The following is a 24,338-nucleotide window of genomic DNA, read 5'->3' on the forward strand; positions in this document are numbered from 1 at the left end:
TGTGTATCACATATACTAATGCACTAACCATGGGAAAACCATGCCAATGGCCAAGACAAACCATCCTTCCAATTAGGAGGTGGTGCACTACAATCTTTACTAGATTTCCAAAATCCATGAATCAAATATGGATAACTTATCTACTTACAAGGAACCCATGACTTGTATCTTCTATGCAACTCTTAATGCACCAAAGTCATGTACAATGTAAGAGACATGAGTTGAATACTCAAATCAATGTCAAAACACCAAAAGGATAGCAAAGAGATAGTTAAGTCTAACTTTGTTACATCATGTCTTGCTTTTAAAGGCTCAATCCCAACAATGAAGTGGTTGAATTGCCCATCGTGGTCCCATTTGCATAGTCCCTGGGCCAAAGAAAAATGTATGTTGATCTTGCCTTTAGATAACTTTATGGTTAAGACATGGAGATTAATTTAAGGTCTCTAACTAGTAATAAGGTTATGATTTTCCCATTGTAGGCTTGATTCTTATGATACTAGAATACCTTGTAAATAGACATGTAGTCTTGAGAGCTTTGCATTTTTGCTTAACTTATTCTTGTTGTCTATGTTACTCATTTTATTAATTTATGGTTTTTATTTCTATTATGGATAGGATGTCCTATAACCTGATTAATCTGATTCTCACTACTAATAAATTGATCGGACCAAACTATGTAGATTGAAAAAAGAATCTTGATATAGTACTCACTTTAGAGAAGCTAAAGTGGGTAACTTAGGAAATTGCTCATTCTTCACCCCTAATGAACATTCCACTTAAGAGAAGAAGGATAATGATCATAGTTGCCAAAGGGAGGATCAAAATACCAAGTGTATCATACTTGGGTCTTTGGATAACGTGTTGCGACATTAACATGTGTCTATGCTAACAACTTATGATATTCTTGTCAGTCTCCATGAGATGTTTGGTAGCAAGGATTGGCCAACTAGTTAAGCTTTTCTTAAGACTATTATAAATGAGGATGTTAGAAGGAATTTCCGTTAGAGATCATATGATTCTTATGATCAGACTCTTTAAAAAGATAGAGATCCTTAGTGTTGCAATAGTTGGGAAAACCCAGGTTGACATGGTTTTAGAGATCTTATCGGATTCTTTCAAGTAGTTCAAGCTCAACTATTCTATGAATAAGAAGGTGATGAGCTTAACTGAACTGAGGAGAGAACTTTAGACAACTGAGGGGATTCTCAAAGACCAAAGAGGTATTCATATAATAGTTAAGGGTTCTTTAGGTTTTTCTAGCCAGAAGAAGAAAAACATTTCCGAGACCATAAAATAGAAGGAAAGGTTCAAGGGCAGGGAGAAGAGGAAGAAGAGTCAGTGTAAGGGTAAGTGTTTCCTTTGTGGTAAGAAAGTCCACTGGAAAAAGAAATGTCAAAATTCCTAAAGAGACAGTTAGGTATGCATCATTTTCTTCTAGTTAAATCATGTTGAGTATTAGATTCCACTAATTCTTAGTGGATAAATTTTGGAGCCATTGATCATGTCTATAATTCTTACAAGGGTTTCAACTAAGGAGAAAGTTGAATGGTGAGGACATTTACCTAACATTAGCTTCTAAGACGAGGATTGTTATGGAAGTAGTTGGAGATGTTACCCTTATCTTAGATGATAATTGTCTTCTAGAGTTAAAATATTGTCTTTATGTTCCTGATTCTAGGAAAACTTTGATTTCAGTTTCTAGTTTATGTAAACAAAATTATTTATTTGTTTTTTTTTATATAACAAACAAATTTTTAGTAACTTGAATGATTCATTTATATGCTCAAGATCATTGATAGATAATCTTTAACGTGTATCTCCATCATTTATTTTACCAAGTAATGAGAATTATCATGTCTCATGATTACTATTCAAAAAGTGCTATTTGATAGCTTGTAATTAACTCTTTTAAACACTTTTGAGTAGTAGTTATTACCTTTTAACTCAATTAACATATTAAGTACCTTTGCAATCGTTTCTAATCAAATTGTGTAAGTTTTGGTGCTTTTAATAGTAGTTTGATCACCAAAGCAATCCAAGATTAAGGAGAACTCTATGGAATCCATGGCAAAGCAATTTTGCCATAAGAAAATCAAGAATGCAAGGAGGAAAAATAGAGGAATCTAACATGAAGAATCCAAGAGGACATCAGCTGTTTGACACTTTTGGAGCACTTTCTGAAGTCCATTTGATACATACTATATGTCTTTTCGAAGCTCGGGAAGTCAGCAATCCAACGCTTCAAACGGTTCATAAATCGGAGTTGAAATGAAGAAGTTAGAGCCTTTGGAAGCCGATCACATCAAGCTGAAGGCCAATTTCGCAGGGCTGCGAAATGATTTCGCAGCCATCTTGTACGTCTGCGAAATTTCGCAGCCATTTTGTGCGCCTGCGAAATTTCTCCTGAGTGCTTCTAGATATTTGCGACCGACATTTTTTGATATTTTGCTTTAGATATTTGATGTCTAAATCCCAATTTTCTCCTTGTAATCCACAAATTATAGGATTCCTTAGTTATTAAGCAAGAACAAAAGGGTGAATAACCTCATATATATTGTTTTGTAATTTTCATTACAGGAGGATCTCGGGAGCTTGTTCTCAGAGACAAATTTTTGTATAGTTTGAAAGGAAGTAAAATACAGAGCTTTGCTCTGCCTTACCTACTCAATTTGATTGTATTTTTCATTTACTAGCCAAACAAGCTCTGAGGATGTTTCCTCAGAGAATGGGTGGCTAGGCTTTTTGTTTCTTGGAGCTAAGGTAGCCGGGGAAGGTGCCGAATGCAAGAATTGGTAGTTTTTTTGTTTTAGCTGTTAATGAAGAGAAAGTGTAACCCGTTTATGGTTTCTATGTTTTTAGTTAACTTAAAACGCCTTCAATTCACCTGGGCCAACACTTGGTAAGGCAAGTGATCTCCGTCCATTGAGATGCACTAGTTTACCTCTTGCGAGCCTTTGGGAGGTGACTTGAAGGTAGGATTTTCTAGAATTGCCAACACTTGGTAAGCTTTTGGACTCTAAGGAGGCATTCATTAGTTATCTCTTGCGAGCTTGAGAAGGGAAGTCCAAGGTTAATGATCACCTTGAATGGCAAATGCTAGGTGAGAGGCACGAGCCATTGCAAGATGCATTAGTGAGAGAGAATTAGTGCTGAAATCCATAAAAGGGGAGCATCTGTACCACACCGGTTGGAGAATGAACTATATGTTAATTCTCCAATGCGAGTAAAAGACTCAAGTGACCAGAGCTCTGTTTTTGCATGAGGAGCCTGACCCCAGTGACCCTGAAACTCCAAGAGACGCTTTTTTCTTTATAAGTAATTCCCATTACTTTCTTTTTAGTTAGAGTGAAACCAAACCTTTTTCAACCAAAGTTTATGTTTTCTTTTGAAGCTAACCTTGAAATGAAAAGGCACCAATTCAACTTTGAATTGGTATCAGTTGTAAGTTGAAAACCCTTCCCAGTGAACGATCCTAGAGCCACTATGCTATACTAGCTTATGCTATCCTAGTGCATGGTGATATAGGTTATAAATTTTGTTGATTACTCCCATCAGAGGACCAAAATCAAGGTACAACAGCTGGGAAACACGTATCATCTCATGTACAAGAAAAGAACTTAGCATTAATCAAACATAACTTTGACACTTACGCCTAGGTTAGATTAATCTAAATAGTGTTGACAAATCCTGTATTGGTCCATTCCTAAGCCTTGGATTGTTAGGGCCCATGAATTCCTATCCTAGGCTTTCTAAATATAAGCATAGGAGAAAACTTGGTATTAACAACATAAATAATACCATAGATCTAGCGAATAATACCATACCTATGATTTGGATGTTCTTGGATTGATTCTTGTTGGTATAGAAAACTCTAAATCTAAAGAAAATCTAGTAAACTTGAAATCATCCACCTGGTGACTTGTTGTTGAGTTAAGGCACCGAGATGGTGGAGATCTCAGGGTTGGAGGCTAGGATTCTCTTTTTAGACTATAGGGAGGGAAAAACAAAACTTAAGCACCATCCATTAAGAGAGATATTTATATGTTTCTTACTAAGCTTAAGTGATTTATAACCTACCATGGATTTAGGTCACTTAATTGAGCTTGGAAATGTTGCTAATTGATTAACTAATCTCATAGGGCTCCAATTAATCAATTACTTATTGACATCTTAGATTCAAGCAACGGAAGCAATACTAATTTATAAAAAGTTGATATTTTAGGGTTAAAGTACTAACCTTTACGTTTGGATGTTCCCAAACTTTAAATTACAAGTGTTAAAGAAGACCTTGAAGTTGTTGGAAGTCTCATAAACCCATGATCTTCTGCTCGATGACTCAACCATATTCTTGGTACACTTTTAGTCGGGAGAAAAATTAGCTCTTTTTTTCTAAATGGTGGAAGATAAAAAGTGATAGAAACCTTAACCTCTATAGGGAATATAAGGTTTCTAATTGGGCTTAAGTGACTTGAGCCCACATGAGCTTGGATTACTTAATCTAAGCCAAAATGGGTTCTAATTGATTAATTAACCTAATAGGTCCTACTAATTAACCAATTAACCTAATCTAGAGACCTTATTCACTTACCCCTATGCAACCTTGCATAATTACCAAAACACCCTTATGCACAAAAGTGAACCTAGAACCAATCTGACCCTCATAACTCATGCCAACAAGGTATATGAGCTTAGAACGGGGACCAATGGGACCCATAGGAGTACTAGCTCCCTTAAAATACAATGTTGAAGTTGGTTCAACATCCTATTATAGAGAATCAACTGAACTTCAGTATCTTATATAAATAACAACGAGACACTATATGCTCAGGTTTGCAACTTGCTATCCATTGTGTTGAGTTTTCCCATGAACTGGAGTTCGTAGTCTAATAAGATAAAATCTATTAACCTTTCAAGACTACCTCTACTATCCTTGAGTTACAGATCCTACTATTATGTGTTCAATTGACATGTCTTAGCTCTCACAAAGCCTATGTCAAGTTCCACTTAAGAAATTACTATTACCATAGTTTCCATGAATACACATCCTTAGGATTACTTAGAAAGACATACTATCTCAATTCCATGAAATATCATGGTGCCATTATTGGGAATACCTATCGCTACCAGCTTCCATCAATAGTGACCAATTCATAGGGAATATATGATCAACTTACTATCTTACCTATACGTTAAAGCTATTATTAATTTTAGCACAAACTCAATATTCTATCAAGGTTGAGAGATAACACAATTAAGCAGTTTTGTGAGGCCATGACTACTTGATAACCTTAAGTCATGACTCACCATAGGTCATGTTAAATGTGTAACCATACACACTAGTGCTCTCACCATGGGAAACCTATCCCGATAGCTAAGACCAATCATCTCTCCAATTAGTAGGTGATGCACTATAACCTTTAATGGGTTACCTAGACCCATGAACTAGATATGAACAAGTCATCTATTTACAAGGAATCTATGACTTGGATCTTCCGTGCAACTCCTAATGCACCTAAGTCATGTACAATGCAAAAAATGCAGGTAAGAATGCTCATAAAGTGTAATGCATGGAATAAGGATAGATAAAAGTGAAATTGTAACGTCATTAAATAAATAATGAATTCCAAATTTATTACATTATGTCATGCTTTTAAGGGCTCTATCCTAACAATAGCCTAATTGAGAAATACCACTCATTTACTCTTGTGCAACCTTACGTGATTATAAAATGTCCTTATGGACATAAGTGAAATAAAACCCATCCAACCCTTATAAACTATGCCATCAAGGTATATGAGTTTGAGTAGGGGCCACTAGAATCTATAAGACAAAATTAGCTCAATTAGAATCCAATTCTGAAATTGACTAAACATCCCACTACAAAGAGTCAAATGCACTCTAGTACTCTATGTGCATAGTATTTAGGTTCGTGACTTGCTATCCACTGTATACAGTCTCCCCATGAATTGGTTGTTTGTAGTTTAACAATGTATAAACTATTAGCCTTTCAAGACTACCTCTGTAATTCTTAAGTTACAGATTCTCCTATCGTGTGATCAAATGACATACTTTAACTTATTAAGAGTATATGTTAAATTCCATTAAAGGAATTATTGTGGGTCTACAGATTTTATGATCACACATCCTTAGGATCACCCAAGATGACATACTGTCTCAAAGTCCATGAGAATACCTATTGTTATTGGTTTCCATTAACAGTGACCCAATCCATAGGGGAATATATGATCACATTAATATATCACTTGTAGGTCAAAACCATTGCTAACTTATGCGCAAACTCAATGTTCTCTCAAGGTTGAGAGACAATATATAGTGTAGCAACTTGATGAAGTCATGACTACCTAATAACCTTATGTCATGTCTCACCGTAGGTCTTGTCCAATGTATAATCCATATACACTAGTACACTCACCATAGGAAACCTATCCTAATAACCAAGATTAACCATCATACCAATTAGGAGGTGGTACACTACAACCTCAAATGATTGCCTAAGTCTACTAATCAACCGTAAAGAAATCATCTACATGCAATGAACACATGACTTGGATCTTCATTGGGCAAGACGTATGGTGAATCATGATGTTAGACTATCAGGTTGTCATGATTCACCAAGCTACTATATTACATTGATTTTCAACCTTGAAAGCATATTGAGCCTATACTGAAACCAATAGGAGACTTTGACTTATGAGTGAGACCCTAAAGCGGTTATATATTCGTTACAGATTGGGTCACTATTGATGAAGGCTGATGACAACGAGTATTCTTAATGGAGGCACAATGAAATCTCATGGGATTGAGATAGTATGTCCCCTTAGGTGATGTAAAGGACATGCAATCATAAAATATGTGGTTGAAGTAATTCTCTAATTTGAATCTAACATATGCTTCATGTGAGATAGAGTATGTCAATTGATCACATAAGAGGAACTTAAGGATTAGAAAGGTAATCTTGATGGGTTGATACCATTATCCTATTAGATTACAAACATCAATTCATGGGGAGTGTGCATGCAATGAATAGTAGCTAACAAACTCGAACTTTAGCTCTTTGTAATTTCGTTGGATACTGGAGTTTAGTCGACTTCATAATTAGATTTTGAGGGAGTTATTATTTTTCTACAAGTGTCCTTGTTTAAGCTCCTAGTTCATGGTGGCATGTTTGAGGCATAAACTTCAAGAAAGGTCATTTGATAAAGATTCAATGAAAGATAAAGTACAAAAATTTTGTTTTTTTTTTTAATTTAAGGGGTTTAGGTTCCTAGTTCATAAGTGTGGTGTTTTGGTAAAAATACAAATTTGCACTAGATTTTACAAATAATCTTTTTAGGATAGGCTAATTAATTAATTGAAGCCCAATATAAACCCCCTTAAGAGTTTCTGATTTAGAGTTTTGTCATTCTGTCTTTTAAAGAGAGAAACCTAATTCATTCTCATGGGAATGAGAGAAGCCTACCCTTCTTTTATACCAGGATCCATGGAGAAAGATATTAGGGGTGGGATTTGACATCTTCATTAGATAGGATTCGATGTAAGAATATTCAGATCACAAGTTGAGTTTCTATCTCTAAATCTATGTTCTTTATTGTTTTTATGATGTCATATTTTTTTGTTGCAATAGATTTAGAAAAACCTAGGATAGAATCCATGCACCCTACGTGATTCGGGGCCAAGGAACGGAGTAATCTAGAGTTCCCAACAATGGAAAACTTTTCCAAAACCACATTTTGAATGGTTTAAAGTGTGTCTTAACCCAAAATTCCTAAAAGGGTTTATATAGACAATCTTACTTACTAGGTTCTAATTAATTAATTAGCCTTGTTAAGTTCTAATTAATAAATTAGCTCAATCCAAAAAAACTAAAATTAATTAATCATAAAATCTTATGTAACCTTATACTTTTACCAAAACTCTCTTATATACATAAATGATTAATTCTCTATAAAACCTCAAGACTTTATGCTAACAAAGAGTATGAGTAGGGACCATTGAGAGGTAAATGAAAATACTAATTCTTTTAGAATCTATTTCTGAAGTTGACTCAACACCCCATTAAAGAGAGTAAACTCAACTCCAGTACCCTGCAAAATTACATTGAGGTAAAAATTGATTGAATCAAATTTAATCAATATCTTAGAATACCTCTCATGGTGTAGTTTTTCTTATGTAAAAATTTTATTTTTATTTTTCTCATCTTTGTAACCTAAAAGGAAATGAGAAACATGTTACGATAGAGCCCTTAAAAGTATGATATGATGTAATAAATTTGGAATTCGTTATTTACTTAATGATTTTCCAGTTTCACTTTTATCTATTCTTATACCATGTATTATACTTTATGAACATTCTTGCCTCCATTTTTTGCATTATACTTTACTTGGGTGTATTAGGAGTTGCACATAAGATCTAAGTCATGGGTTCACTGCAAATAGATGATTTGTTCAGAATCGGTTCGTGGGTTTAGGAAACACATTAGAGGTTGTCGCGCATCACCTCCTAATTGGAAGGATCACTAGTCTTGGCTATTAGGATGAGTTTTCCATGGTGAGTGCACTAGTGTGTATGGTTACACATTGGACAAGACCCACGATGAGTCATGACTTAAGGTTATCAAGTAGTCATGACTTTACCAAGCTGCTTCATTGTGTTGTCCTTTAACCTTGAGAGAAGATTAAACTTGTGTTAAAGTTAGCAGTGACTTTGACCTACGAGTGAGATCATAAGTTGATCATATATTCCTTATGGATTGGATCACTATTGATGGAGGCCGATAGCAAAAAAGGCATTATGACATCTCATGATATTGAAAGTGTATCTCATTGGGTGATCCTAAGAAGGTGTGTTCATGGACACTATGGCCATAGTAGTTCCTTAAGTGAAACTTGACATAGGCTCTTTGAGAGCTAAGACATGTCAGTTGAATACACAATAGGAGGATTTGTAACTCAAGGATAGTAGAGGCAGTCTTGAAAGGTTGTGATAACTTTTACCTTATTAGACTACAAACACCATGTTCATGGAGAGAATGAACATAATGGATAGCAGGTCACGAACCCAAGCACATAATGTCATGTTGTTATTTGAATAAGATATTGGAGTTTAGTTGATTCTTTGTAGTGGGATGTTGAATCAACTTCAGAATTGGATTCTGAGGGAGAAACACCATAAAGATCAGAATGTACTAAATCAAACAGTTTTATTGCTCTTGAAGATGAATTTACAAAATACAATCAATGACTCTTAGCCAATTGACTTGAAGTATATAAGTCATGAGCATTCTTAGATTAAAAACTATCATTATAGGAATTCAAAGCCAATGACAAAACTCTGGAAGATAGGTATCCTAATCTGCCATGCCAATTGGAGGGCTTATTTTTAGACACAAAAACTTGGATTGACAAAGAACTTGAAGGGTTAAGAGTGGAACTTAGTGAAAGAAGCTCAGTAGCAATGTTGAGTTTATATAATCCATGATCAAGAGGACCTTGGAGTAGCACCTTCTTTGAACATTGATCTTTCACTAAGATAAATGTAGGATGAAATTCGGTATAGGCATTGTTACCATAGCATAATTTGGTTACACTTATTAATTGTTTTGAAATTTCAAGTGTGTGCATAACATTCCTTGGCTTCAGAAATTTAGAGTGTGTAGGAATTGAGATATTACCAATGTGGGAAATGTTAAAGGTCTTACCATTGCCTACCATGATGTTTTCATTCCCTTGGAAAGGTATTGGAGAGGTCATAGAGCTCAAGTTAGGAGTCAAGTGGTGTGTTTCTCTAGAATCCATGTACCAAGCACCATCGGTCATTGAGCCTAAAGAAGCAATAGAGAAACTTGCTATCATGACTGCCACGGGACTCAAGTTTTGAGCTTGAGAAGTGGGACTATACAAACTAAAATTAGCATGGTGGTAGCAATTGAGAGCTTCATGACCATTTTTTTTTACAAATTTGGCATTTGGGTCTTTCTTTTGTAGCTTGAAAATTCTGACATTGTTGTCATTTTCCCTGAACTATGGTCCTTGACGTTTTTCAAGAATTCCAGCCTGAAATTGGGATCTAAACTAGTTGTTCTATGGAGTAAAGAAATTTTTGTTACCATATGGGAAAAATTCTGGTTCTATGGGTTGTAGTAAGGCTGAGGTGGAGATTTTGAAGGGAAGTTTTGAGAGTTTTGTTGGTTTGTCTTGAAGGGTTTCTTGTTAGCAAAAGCAGCAAGATTAGCTTGAGATATATTTAGATTCAATTGTTCAACAATGTTTTGCCTCTTTAATCTAAGATCAAAGCTTAAAAAAAGACTATGGACCTCCTTTATGGTTGGTTAATTAGATCTAGCATTGAAAGATGTTACAAATGGATTATAATTAGCTCCTAAACCTTGAAATAGGTAGATCAACTGATCATTATCTGAGACAGGTTCACCAATGGAAGTAAGCTTATGCACAATATTCTTAAGCTTAAAAACATACTCGTCAGTAATGAGATCATCTTACTTGATTGATTGAATTTTAGTGTGAGGCTCTAAGTTACGAGAATGAGATGCTATAGCATAGGTTCTCTTGAGAGTGTTCCAAATCTCCAAGGCTTTGGTGAGTCCAATGATTTTACTGAGCATCCATTTTATGACTAAGGAAGAGAAGTGGGTTTATGAATCGGGGAAGAGGAACATTAGTTCCATCTATGAAATCTTCAAACCCATTGGCGATTATAACATTCAGAAGCTGATTCTTTCAAAGCAAGTAGTTGTCACAATCTAGCTTAATATTGAAGGGTTGATTGAGAGTTGGAAGGGGTTGTTGGAGATATGGAAGAGGAAACTGATTTTGAATATGGAGATCGACTTGATGAAGATACGGTGGTGAAAGAGAAACATGAATTGGTTCCATAACCATCTCTCCCACTAGTTTACTGTGACAAATCATAAACAAAAGAGAGGTGAAAGATAAATAAAAATACAAGGCACAAACGTACAGAATGGTGTTGTTTGGAAGAAGCTCGACTTTTAAAGCAATATATACAAACTTCTTGATTTTTCTCAGAATTATTATCATTGCAAATAATGAGCCTTAAGTGATGCAATTAATACTGGTTAGAAAAGTGGGTCAAATTGGGTCCAAAAGTCCAACATGATTCTGAGTTGGGTCTCCAGGTGATTCCTACCATTGCCTTTTTTTTTTTTATGGGTTTCATCAGGTCCTCGTGATAAACCGGGTCGCATGCTTTCTCCAAAAAAGGGCATGTGATATTCGATGCCAAAATTTTCTTCTCTTAAAAGAGACATCCGATTATCATTCTGTATATTTATATGTTGAGAGAAAACATCTAAACTTAATTATATTAATATTATAATAGTTTATATCCTATGAGTTCCACATATGTTAATCCAGAATGAAACATGGGATAAACAAATTTGACAACTAGATTCCGGATACACGTGACAAAAAGTAGTTGGCAGTGAGTCCGTCCAGCCATGACCCAAATTTAGGCGTGTCCAAAATTTCACTGACATATCCAACCTGTATACAACTTGAAAGACTTATTATAAAATATTGCAATATATATTAAAAACCGAAAATTAAAATAAAATTAAAAATATAAAAACACTAATAATAAGATTGAGGTCATTTCAATTGGGTTTGAGGCAAAAAAAAAAGAAAAAAAGAAGAAGCTGTGTATGCACTTAGCTTAATTAGCCCATGGACACCTAAAATTAGTCAGGGTATTTGGACCGAGTTGCATGATTACTAATTAAAGATAAATATTTACACTCTTAATTAAGGGAAAATTCAGAATCAATGTCCATTGATTATCAGTTATGACAAATGAATATGATTAAGAAAAAGAAGAATAATATATAGTAGCTACTGTGGAAGGTAGCTAAGGGGGTGGGGAAAGAACACGGAACACTGAACACTGTTGCTATTACTAACTACTACTAGTATCAGTTGTTCCCATCTTCTGGCAGATAAGAAACTGCACCATCATCATATGTTACGTTAAAGTAAAGGATTGCAAGCTTCCCCATCACCTCTTTCTTCTCTTTCTCCTCCTCCTCCTCCTCTTCCTCCTCTACCAATGTTCATGTTTCTACCTTAGATAGTCAGCTTTATATATTTTCATTTTCAGATATATTTTCAATATCCTCTCTCACATATACATATATTTCCATCCTTTCCTCTCATCCACAGTCTTGTCCTCCCAAAGGGAAAAGAGTATTAATTCACCACCACCAGTGGAGTGCTTTGTTAGTTATCAGATATGCTGGGTTCATTCAGTTCTTCCCATGAAGAAGAAGAGGACCCATCGGATCTGCAGTATCAGATTCCACAGCCATCACGTGCGTTCTCCCCTCCAGCAATCCAAATGCGGCAATTACTTATAAGTTGCGCCGAGCTTGTCTCCCAATCTGACTTCTCCGCCGCTCGCCGCCTCCTCTCCATCCTCTCCTCCAACTCCTCTCCTTTTGGTGACTCAACGGAGCGCTTGGTCCACCAATTTTCCGCTGCCCTCTCCCTCCGCCTCAGTCGCTATGCCACACCAGCTACTAGTAGTGGAGCCATGTCTGCTAGTGCTAATACTGCTGCTGCAGATTCTGAGGCGTTTCATTCCACGTATCTCTCCCTGAACCAAATAACCCCATTCATCAGGTTCAGTCAGCTCACTGCCAATCAAGCTATTCTGGAAGCCATTGAAGGGCAAAGGGCGATCCACATCCTGGACTTTGACATCATGCACGGGGTGCAATGGCCCCCTCTGATGCAGGCCATAGCTGAGCGTTGTGGCAACCTTCACCCTCCTCCCATGATCCGAATCACTGGAACTGGCGAAGATTTGGGTATACTCCAGAGAACTGGCGACCGCCTTCTGAAATTTGCGCAGTCCCTTGGTCTCAAATTCCAATTCCACCCACTTCTACTCCGCAATGACCCTACATCTGTGCCTCTCTATCTTCCCTCTGCGCTTCAACTACTCCCTGATGAAACTCTTGCAGTGAATTGTGTGCTTTATCTGCACAGGCTCCTCAAGGACGATTCCCGTGATCTACGCCTCTTCCTCCACAAAATCAAGGCCATGGAACCTAAGGTGGTGACCATCGCCGAGAGAGAAGCCAATCATAATCATCCACTTTTCTTGCAGAGATTCGTGGAGGCCTTGGACCACTACACAGCCGTGTTCGATTCTCTCGAGGCGACGCTGCCACCTACCAGTCGGGAGAGGCTGGCCGTTGAGCGAATATGGTTTGGAAGAGAAATCGTAGACATCGTGTCGGCAGAGGGAGACAACAGAAGGGAACGCCACGAGAGGTTCGAGTCGTGGGAGGTGATGCTGAGAAGCTCCGGCTTCTCAAACGTTCCCCTGAGCCCTTTTGCTCTGTCGCAGGCCAAGCTCCTCCTGAGGCTCCATTATCCTTCTGAAGGTTACCGGCTGCAGATTATCAACGATTCTTTCTTCCTAGGTTGGCAAAATCAAGCTCTTTTCTCCGTTTCTTCATGGCACTAAAAGATCCCTTCTAGGTACCTATTTTCTATTCTAAGCCTTCCCAATCCAAACCACCAGTACTTCGGAAAGAAAGAAGAAAGGGGTTAATTTGGTTTGGGTCCTCTCTCTTTCTGCTTCAGCTGCTGGTTAATTCCCATATAACCTGCATATAAATATAACCCATAAGAAACAATTAAAGAGTTAATGCTATTGAAGCCGTTTGAAGGGAGTCATGCATGGGAGGGCATTGCTAATGTGTACGTTTGCATGCAAAATTTTGGAAGAAACGGCTCTGAACTACCAGCCGCTTCACCATGCACCTTTGCTCAACTGGTCTTTCTTGGGGAGCTGAAACTGAGTTTTGTTGGGTTCAAAGAGATTAATTGTTTCCGGCCCTTTGTCGCCTTTAAATTTCTCTTTCTTTGTCTATCTCACTCAGTTTATTTAACCCTTATTTAATTCAATTAATTCCATAACCAAATCCTCTTCAACCTTTTGGACGGCAACAGTTGCAGTGTGGAGTATTAAATTAAGTTAATCTAAAGACCACCATCTTTTTTCATGGGGTTACTACAATTTATTAATAAATTAATTTTTCTGTTGTGTCTTTTTATTTTTAATATAGTATTTGCAGTAGTAGTCTTATCTTGTTGTTCTTTCTTTTAATGAAATAACTAGATTATAAAATTGGAAGCCATGGTCATGGTGTTTGCAAATGTGCTGCTCTTGTTCCCCAAAATTCCTTTGTCTCCGTCATTGGTGTGCTTTCAAGAAGAGATGGGTGCATGAGGGTTCTTGTTTTCTGCACTAAGTACCCGTATATACCTATTACTGTCTTTGCCATTGCACCATTTATTACCCTAATTTCTGCCTTTTGTCCCCTCAACAAAACCATGAAAGTTCTCAAATAGAGCTTGTGGCTGCCTACCTTGCCTCCCTCTATGACCCCTCCTTTTGGAAGCCTTCCTGCAATGGATCTCTCGAGTCCTGTGGTTTTTCAGGGACCACCCATCTTTTCTTCTTTCTTTGTTTATCAACTCTCTCTCTGTCTCCACTCCTCTTCAGAAGCAAATATATCAATCAGACCTGCTAAACCTTGTGGCCTTCAATTTTATCCCAAACTTTCTTGTCAAAACGATGCAATCAGCAAAGGGAAATATAGCTCAAGCCCGAGTTATTCAAATGACAAGATGCAACAGTTGTGTGTGGAGGATAGAGAGATACCATTATAAGCTTTTAGGTTGTCTACTCTGGGGGCTGACACTGATAAGATGGTTATGAGGGGGGGAGGAGGGGGGGTGGGGGGCGACGCCCACGCACGGCACAGCATATCACAAAGGTTGCTTGCGTGTTGCGTGTTGTGTTATGACTTTAGCTTGGCCTTGTGCACGCATGACATGACACAATATCCAACCATTCATCCTTCTGTTTCAGACGTTACCTTTTGGACCAACCCCCTCAGCTTCTATTACTACTCCCTCCCTCTCCCCCACATAACATTTATTACAATCATAGTTTTAAGGTGAGATCTGCCATAAACAATATCATCCAATATTGGTAAATCAAAGCAAACCGATATGTTCTTCTGCATGCTGTCATCATAAGAATATTCTTCTTCATTTATATTTGGGTACACATATCTATCTCCTTATCATCATGACCTATCTAATCCTTCCCTTTGGCTTGGAGTTAGCTCTCTTTCAATCTTCACACGCTTTTGGTCTTCCTCATGACCCCTAGTAGTATCATTCCCCTGATATTGCTATTGCTAATTCATAAAAGAATCATCTTTTCTACAAATACTGATTTTATAAGTTCGCTAAATTTTTATTAGGTGATCATCATTAACCTAGACCAAAAGTATGCATGGTTGACAGTATTTGCCAGTCCAAAATATTTTTCCTCTTAGTTCTCCTATAGCTTGAATAGAGAGGCCATTTTCTCTATATTTTTAATTTGAGTTCTCACAAACACACACAAAATTCAATCATTCTATCTTACCTATCTACCAACTCCATCAGTATGTTAGCTCCTTATATGACAATGCTAGCCAGACAAACCTGAATTGGTGGTTTAAAAAAGAAAGAGGAAAAATAGGGAAGAAAATGACAATTCTAGGTACTTCTAATTGGGTATTCTTAAGGACTAGACTCAAATGAAGTAAAGCCTCTACAAGGGGTGATCAAATGAAAATAAAAATGGAAATCTAACGTACAACATTTACAATGTTTAACAAACCAGCAAGGCAAATCTGAGACGAATTAAAGTTCTCACTGACTTTCACTGTCGGGTCATAATCTAATTGGATTTTTATGATAAAAGTTCACTTCATACTAAAATTAAGAACTATTAAATAATAATAACTTGGGGCATCTCTATGGTGAATATGATAGAAGATCGAAGTCGGATGTCCACGGCATTGGCTGTCATTATATTGGAGGACCATGCAGACAATTACTAGTTCATAATTGTGGACCCCACTGATGCTAGTGGGGTGACCTTCAGCCTTCAGAGAGATACAGCAACATTTCACGCGACCGAGGATCTATATTCTACACGTTAACACTCCTTTCACCGGTTATTCCTCAGATAACATAATCAGAGTTGGTGAAGCATCCATTCACTTTTGGGTCATTATGTTATACATTTTATGGTAACTTTAAAAAAAACAAATAGCAACATCACAACTCTCTATGTCCGTACAAGAGTGATTTAGCTTTTGATCACTTCAATTTGTGAAGTGTTTTCAATTCCTTTAAAACTCAAAATCACACCTTCGTTAAAGAATCAAGTTGAAAACCAACCTTATCACATCAACATGTAGAAGCAATGATTGATCCAACCAATAAAAGGAACATCTTCTGAAAGAGTATGCTGCACAAGCCAATTGCACCCTTCGACTGGTCGTGCTTGCCTACTAATTATCTTGGACTGTAGAGCCAAAACCACCATCATCATGCTGTCAAGCCACCAATAAGAATGCTGGGAAAGTTAGTAAATGTCGAGAGTCTTCATTTCTAAGGTCAAACTGAAAATAACACTCAAAGAGTGGGTGCTGGGTGAGAAAGGCACCATTTTCCCTAACATGTGGCCGTGGTCCATCCCCACCAAGGCCATGGACAGTCGATATTGATCTGCATTTTGCATGGTCATTTTTGTTCCCACACGTAATGCGGGAATATTACTTGTTATATATTCACCTTCTTTAAACACAATATAGTTTGGTTAATGACAACTGTAATATTAAGACCTTGTTGTGTCTTGTTTGGAAAAAGATGAAATAAAGGAGCAATATTGGACTTCTGAAATGATAGATTAATTAATTAAGTGATTCGAACGTCAGGCTTAAAGAGTATAAGAGCGGGAAACCAAACTTATAGATTAAAGAGTACAATCATTGATACCACAGGCAACAGAAGGCATAGCCGAATACCCAAAACCCCCCTCAAAAGAAAAGGGAAACAACAGAGTTTACTCATTCATATCCGTCCATCCATTCATTCTTCCAAAGATGCAAGGACCATTTAATAGCTTTTCCTTAGTCAAAATCCAAAGTTATATATATAATATATATCCTGTGGGCTGGGCTCCCACTGAGATTGATGTAATGTGTTGTTCATTCAAATAGTACAAATAGTTCAGAAGGCACCCAAACAAGTCACAACTACCGCGTTAGGGTATTTTAGCCCTCACTGCCCCAGGAAAGAGCAAAAATCAATACCTACACACCTCAAACTGGGAGCATATATCTCCCTATTGTATTTGTTTTATCTATTTGATTGGTTCAAGTAGAGGGGAAGCTGAGCAGTGGTACTACAACAAAGTCATTGTCCACTGTCCACTGTCGTAGACATTAGAAAGAACATACCCAAACATAGACCTACTAAAAGAAAGCATATGTGATATATGAATGAATATCTAAGGTACACAGTTGTGGAATTTAAAACAAGGGATTTCAGACTTGTTTCGTATGTGTTTGTTGGTGTAATGTGTGTATGATGATGGTGATGATGATGATCAGTAAATAAGTGGTGTATGAAATATTTTAGGACATGGGTACATAGGATTCGTAGCCCATCAATAAAAACTGTTGAAGAGCAGAGGATTCTCTGCAAGAAGAGAGAGAAACGGAGAGAGTAAGTTGTGGGTTAAGGAAATGGGGGTGTGGTCATGGAGAGTGAAAGGGACGAGGATCAGCTGGAATCTGGAGAAGGAAGAGAGGGTAGATTTCATACATTAAATAATGGGCATTTCGTAGAAACAGCATTTTGCCTTCATTTATTAGAAATGTGTACATATATAGGGGGAGAATAGGTGTGGTGTATAGGGACATGTCAAGGTTCGGTGGATGGGCCGTGCGCCAGAAGTTAAAGGAAGAGCAGGCTGGCTGGTGTATTTATTTTGGTCGTTCGTACAACTTCTCCCATCAGAGCATTATCCAACCCAAATGATTTAGAGAGAGAGAGAGAGGGAGAGAGAGAGAGAGAGAGAGTATGTGTGTCTGTGAGATGAGGCTCCTTTAATTTCCACTTTCAAGTGAATTCCCATTCACTACATGGAATAAAAATTCAAGAAAAAAAGATAAAGAAAGATGACTTATTTTCTGCCATGCCATCTGCTTTGCTGGTGTGCAGTGGGCTACTTCCATACTCTTTTTTTTTCCTCGAAGGCAATAAAAAAAAAAAAAAAAACTAATAAAAAGGTATAACTATTAGATGCTTCCATACTCTTTTTATTTTTAAGAGCGTCTTCTTTTCGGGTGCCCCCAATAAGTCAGTCCTGAGGGATTATCTTGTAGGCACCCATATTAGCTTCTCTAATTTAAAAATCTTTCAACAACCCTCTTTTGAGGAACTGTACTTGGTCAACTCTATAAGTTTTATTTTAATTTTCTCAAGTAAACCAATGATTTTTTATATATAAAACAAGCATAGAGTGGTTGAGTGACTTTTTTATGAATCACTGTATCATGTCCACTTGTCCACAGTGGTTAGAATTATAATCAACTCACTTGCATCAATCCCTTTGTCATCTTGGTTCGTATTAGTTGATGAATCGAGCGACAGAACAAGAAAAAGAGAGCTAACAGTTGAATCTTAGTTATATAAATTCTAGAGCCTAAGAACGAATTGATCCTAGAGCACTATGAATTGTAGTATCTAGGTTGTCCTTCTATGGGACCGACACTTACATGTTTAGATACTTAAGTTAGGAAGAACCAATTGTTTTTCAAATCTCAATAAAACCCTAATCTAAATAAAGATTTTTTAAAATATTATCTTATGAATTTAAGAAAATAAAAAGACGACATCTAATCTCCAAATTTTTTTTATTACTTTGATAATGAAAGAATCAATCCAAGATGAAACAAGATCTTAGGATTGATTTAAATCTAGAAATATGATTTAGAAATAAAGTCTAGATCTCAAGAGTATTTTAAATTAACGGACTTTATTTCTTGTTTTGACAATAACACCCTAGATTATTCATTTTGGTCTTACATATGATCAAACAAAATGAGTTAATAAACCTAATTCTAATTAGCCAAGATCACAATTGATATGCACCCGAAAATTAGACTTTTCAATTTTAGCATGGTTGAAATCAATTTGGCATTTCTCAAATTGGTTTGAAATCCTTTTGGAATTAAAATTCTAGTTTCAACTTTTCAAATTGGTTTGAAATCAGAATTCTAATTTTGATTACTACCAATGCATTCCTTGTGTAGCTCCAAATTAGTTTGCCTCCACCAAATCATTTTGAAATCACAATTTGATTTCGTGCTCTTTTAAATTAATTTTTTTTATTTTACTTATTGCATGTGCTCATCTAGCTTCAAAATGAAATCAGTTTTAATGTTCTTAAATCAAATTTTTTTATTTGAGAAATTGATTTCTTTTTTTTGCTAACTTTTTAAAAATCATTTTAATCTTCCAAATTGATTATGAAATCAATTTTGACTATATAATTCTGATTTCATCCTCTTTGCTCCATTGTTCAAGTGCAATTGAACTCCAAGTCTCCCCTGCGTTGCTTTCATCAATTTTGTAAAAACCTTACTTCCTCTAAACTTGCGTAAATCTCACTTTATTCTCTTGTTACTACATTCTTCACTAGATCCACATATTAGTCCTTAAATGAGACTTCCCACACATTCAAGTTAAAAGAAATTGATTAACACTCAAAATGCATTTAAAAACTCAGATTTTAAGTATGAAAATAATTCAATTTTGAATGTTAATCAAGTTCTATACCAAATCTCAAATATACCATCATAGTTTATCCCTAAAAATTTTAGTATGCCCCAAACTCATTTATACACATCTTAATAAGCCCCTTTGATCCCTATGGAAAAAGATTTTAGAGTCATGCTTCAACCATTCTTGTTTATGAATATATTGCAATGGAGGTGCAACTTAGACTAGTTTAACCCAACTTAACCTAACCTAACCCGATTTTAGGCTAGGGTAGCCCCTTTTATAATCTAGGTTTAGGTGAAAAAAGAAAAAGTAAAAACTAACTCTAATTGAATTCATATAGGGTTTGGGTTAGGACACTGAGCAACCCAAACCCAAATTAATTATTTAAAAATTTTAATTAGATATTATATTTTATTATATGTTATTGATGTATTAGACTTAATTGACCATTTTATTCCATTTCATATGGATTAGGATGCAAAATAGTCCCCTAGGTCTTACAAGGTTCAAGACAACTTTAGCTTCATCCGAATTGAGTTTGGATTACTTTAAAGTCATCATTTTCAAGATAGTAGGCATTTAAGGTTGGTAAAGCCTATGGAATGGATAAAAGAAGAAATTGGTATAGAGATTATGAAGAATATATATATATATATATATATGTATAAAATGGAGAATGGGGTGAGGGTCAAAATGTCCACCAAGATGTTTGAGCATTCCTTAGGGATATTTAAACATCCTCTCCTAAACATTTAAAAGTCTACTATGGGGTGTTCAAACATTTGGTTTTGAAAATTTAGTTTCCAAATCATTTTAATTCCAAAATTGTTTTGATAAGTTTTTTAAAATTGAGAAACAAAGCAACGATTCATTACATTAACCTATTATTAAAAATGAAGCAAGGCCTATTTTGTTAAAAATTTGTAACCCTAAAAAGATAGTCATTGATTAACCTTGAGCTTCCATCTCTTAGAATTTTCAAGATCTTTCTTAATAGTACCTATTCGCTAAAACAAAAGGCTGAGACTCACATCACATAAACTTTGATAAGGGTTTCAAGTGATTTGTTAGGGAGCATAGGTTCAATTTCTATCGAGGATGTGGAAAAATACTATAAGTTCTGTTGATATAAGACTCTAAAATATAAACACATTCAATCAAGTAATTTTGTATATCTTTTTCTTAAAATTAGTCAATTATTTAGTAATCAAGACACCAATATGGTTTTTTTATACCTAAGGGTTTTCTAGGTGGTTTTTCCATGTTAAATCTTATGTCACTTTATGCCATTGATTTTTATATGCATAGGATTGATGCATACTTGCTTATAAATTGATCATAAGAAACAAAACAAATAAGTGGAATAAAAATTTGAAATTTAGGGTTATATATATGATATTTAAACTTTAATTAGCTTTAAGAATTTAATTAATACTCAAACAATTTATCTTATATAAAAATAAATATATCAATTTCCTATCTATTAAAATTAAATAGTTTATCTTATACCAAATTGTTAAATTAGATTGATGGATCATATATTGATGAGAATAATTAAATGAAAAATAAATGAAAGATATAGGAACTCAAATTCGTTCTAAAACTCAAAATCAACTGAACTTATATTGAAATTAAAATGAAAATTATACTACAATAAACTTAAAATGAACAAAGAGAATCAAGACCGAAAGAGAAATTACAATTGAAATTGCTTCAAAAATAAAGAAATTCTAATTTAAATATAGATCCTAAAACTAAGAAATACTTACAACTAAAAAATGAACTGTTCAATAACTTGTTTGCTACTCTCTATTGTGTCTTCTCTTATTACTACTATTGTAGTTGTTTTTCCTTTTCCATTCAAGTTCTCATTATGCCTTATATATTTTTTTTTCTCTTCCTTGATATGATCCTTTGAATACTCCCATCTCCAACTATCTAATCCTCTTCTTACCTTGGATTTCTATTTGCATAATAGAATTCCAACTCTCCTTCCCCATATTATCCCACATCCCAATTGGCTGCAACTAACTCCGACTAGCACTCCTTGTGGTATGAGATCTATAACGATCTTAACTACTTTTCATAGCCAGATGGCTATCTTATGGGGAGGACGAAGGTGCTTTAGGGTCATGTGGTAAGTATGGATTCACCCATGTGCCTCAAAAATAGTGTTTAGAATCTGCAAAAAGACTATACCAAATTTGCTTTTCTGTGTAGAAGATTGTGGTGCCTTTGGTGTTACGGAAACTTGCATGTGGAATTTACCTAATGATGCCTACGCAAATTCATGATACTCCATACGTTTAGGAGACTCACATAGGAACTTGCTTAAGGGTTGCACTCTGTGTAGATCATGTTATGTAGGAGTACTTATGTGTATTTGAATGTTGATCTAAGGCTTGACAACTTGTGTAGGCAACTTATGCCCTTTCTACACAATTTCAATATTGCTCAAGTCTACCCATGGTTGCTCAACCATTTTCTAAGCAAATTCTCTACTCAAGCCTATGTAGCTTGCCTACATAAATCCTTCTATTCTTCTTAACTTGAACTGTTAAGCTCTTTCCTAGCTTATATCCTCTCATTAATCTTGTTAAAACCTCAAGTGCTCCCTTTTATTTAAATTGGAACATAGATTGCACTTGAAAACCTATGAAAAAAAATACAAATTAAACTATCAAATGCAAATGACTAAAGTACTAACAAATAGAGTCGGCAATGAATGAGTTTTAAGCCCCTCAAACCCATAAAAATAGGTTGCTTAACATATAAATAACCTAATAGAAAAGGTCCCACCCAACCTATCCTTAAGGGAAGTTCACATCTATTGAGTAGTTTGATACCCTTAAATAAACTAATCAAATTATTGTTGGAATAGCCTTGCAAGACAAGATTTTTTGAGACTTGATTATTTTAATTGATTATTTATTTTAACTTTTTTGTCATGTATAAGTTTTCATGGATGTTTTGTTTAAATTATCATTATGAATATTCACACTAATCAACCACATTATGCATAGTATAAATATAGGTAGATACATAGAGGATATAACTATGGAGTCCTTGTGGTTTGATAAGTACATTTATATTAATCATAAATTTGGGTGAATCAATGGTGGTTATAGTACATCAACTTCCTAATTGGTGGAATAACCTATCTTAGTTATTAAAGCGGGATTCTAAGGTAGATGTGCTATTGTGCTTGTGTTGCACATTGAACAAATCCTATTGAGATAATATCCCTTATGCTATAAGGTTGACATATTAAATCTCTAATGAAAAACCAAAGTCTAGTAGGGTAATACCTAGAAGGGGGATGAATAGGTGTAACAAAAAAAAAAAAATTCTATATTATACCCATTTTTTCTCTATAAGTAGTTAAGGATAATCAATTCTTTCCACAATAGGCAATACAAACAAGATAATAAAGATATGCAATGAGGCACAAGGATTTTTATGTGGAAAATCCTCACACTGATTGTGGAGATAAAAAAAAACTATGAAGTTTAAGACTGCTAATCTAAATCCACTATATGAGATCAAGTTATACAAATTTACCTGACTGCTTTACCTTAAAGACTTACTCTCCAATACCTACAACTTGATCTACTTCTATGACGCAATAACCTTTGGTTACTCTAGTGAATCTTCAACCTCGCTAAAGGGATGTAGGTCTTCAACCCAAGATTTAATGCTTGAATCCTTCAAATAAGAGATCAGGAATGGTGTGGCCCTTTAGGTTTCCTCCTCAATGAAATTAACCCTTTCAAAATTATTAAGATCTTTAACCTTAGAAGGGTTGTAAAGAGGTATTTATAGGAAAATATGTTGAAGAGGTTTAGTATCATAAGGTTTCGAAATAAGATTTGTGTGAAAATTTTAAAAATATCTTCCAAATCTCGGTAGAAAATGCACGAGCACCCGAGTGTATTTAACCACTACTTGAGTGCCTCGAGTGCTTGAGTAGTCCCAACGCTAGCTTGAGTGCTACTACTCGCTCGAGAGTCCTTTGTTTCTTTTAACATTTATAAAATATCAATTTTTATTTATTAAAAAAAAAGTACCATTCCTCTTTATACCTTTTCGGAGCTTAACTTGCCACAAGTCAAACCTTCTTAGATGTACCTATGACTTCCCGGTTGGACAAAAAATAACCCTTGATCTTCGATAAAGAGTAAGCCACTATCTAAAAAACCTTCTAAAGCCAAACACTAACTAAAACAAAATTTCTAACTTGCAAAAAAGACTCAATGTCCTAACAATCTCTTTTTTGACAATTTTGTGACAAAACATGTTACATAAACCCACCCGAACTCTCATAAAGAAGTTTACATAACACACATTAACGCTCAATTAAAAATAACTTAAAGGAATGTTGTGCATCATCTTGTAGTACTTATCTTCCAATCTTGTAACCTGTACATATAAAGAAAACTATACCTAAGGTAAAACAATGTGTGGGATAAAGTAATGTCAAGAAAGCAAAACAAAATAGTTGGAGATTTTACTTGATACATTGTATAAGTATGAAAGAGAAATCAATTCTTGTAGTGACACCAATGTACAAAGCAGAACTCGAGAGGAATATAGATGCATGCAAATTAACCAAACATAAAAAAAGCTTGA

At 35.5% G+C, this 24,338-nt stretch overlaps 1 protein-coding gene across 1 annotated transcript; it reads left to right on the forward strand.

Annotated features, from left to right (window-relative positions):
• Nucleotides 1–11,944: 11,944 nt before the first annotated feature.
• Nucleotides 11,945–14,008, forward strand: LOC100261722 (scarecrow-like protein 18). The gene has a single exon (XM_002265609.3). It carries the CDS (start codon nt 12,289–12,291, stop codon nt 13,528–13,530), a length of 1,242 nt encoding a protein of 413 aa, XP_002265645.1. The 5' UTR covers nt 11,945–12,288; the 3' UTR covers nt 13,531–14,008.
• Nucleotides 14,009–24,338: the final 10,330 nt, after the last annotated feature.

The sequence above is a fragment of the Vitis vinifera genome, chromosome 19 (assembly GCF_030704535.1).
Source record: "Vitis vinifera cultivar Pinot Noir 40024 chromosome 19, ASM3070453v1".
Taxonomy (NCBI): Eukaryota; Viridiplantae; Streptophyta; class Magnoliopsida; order Vitales; family Vitaceae; genus Vitis; species Vitis vinifera.

Coding starts and splice junctions, on each gene's coding strand:
- LOC100261722 (XM_002265609.3), top strand. CDS start 12,289: ATGCTGGGTTCATTCAGTTCTTCCCATGAAGAAGAAGAGGACCCATCG.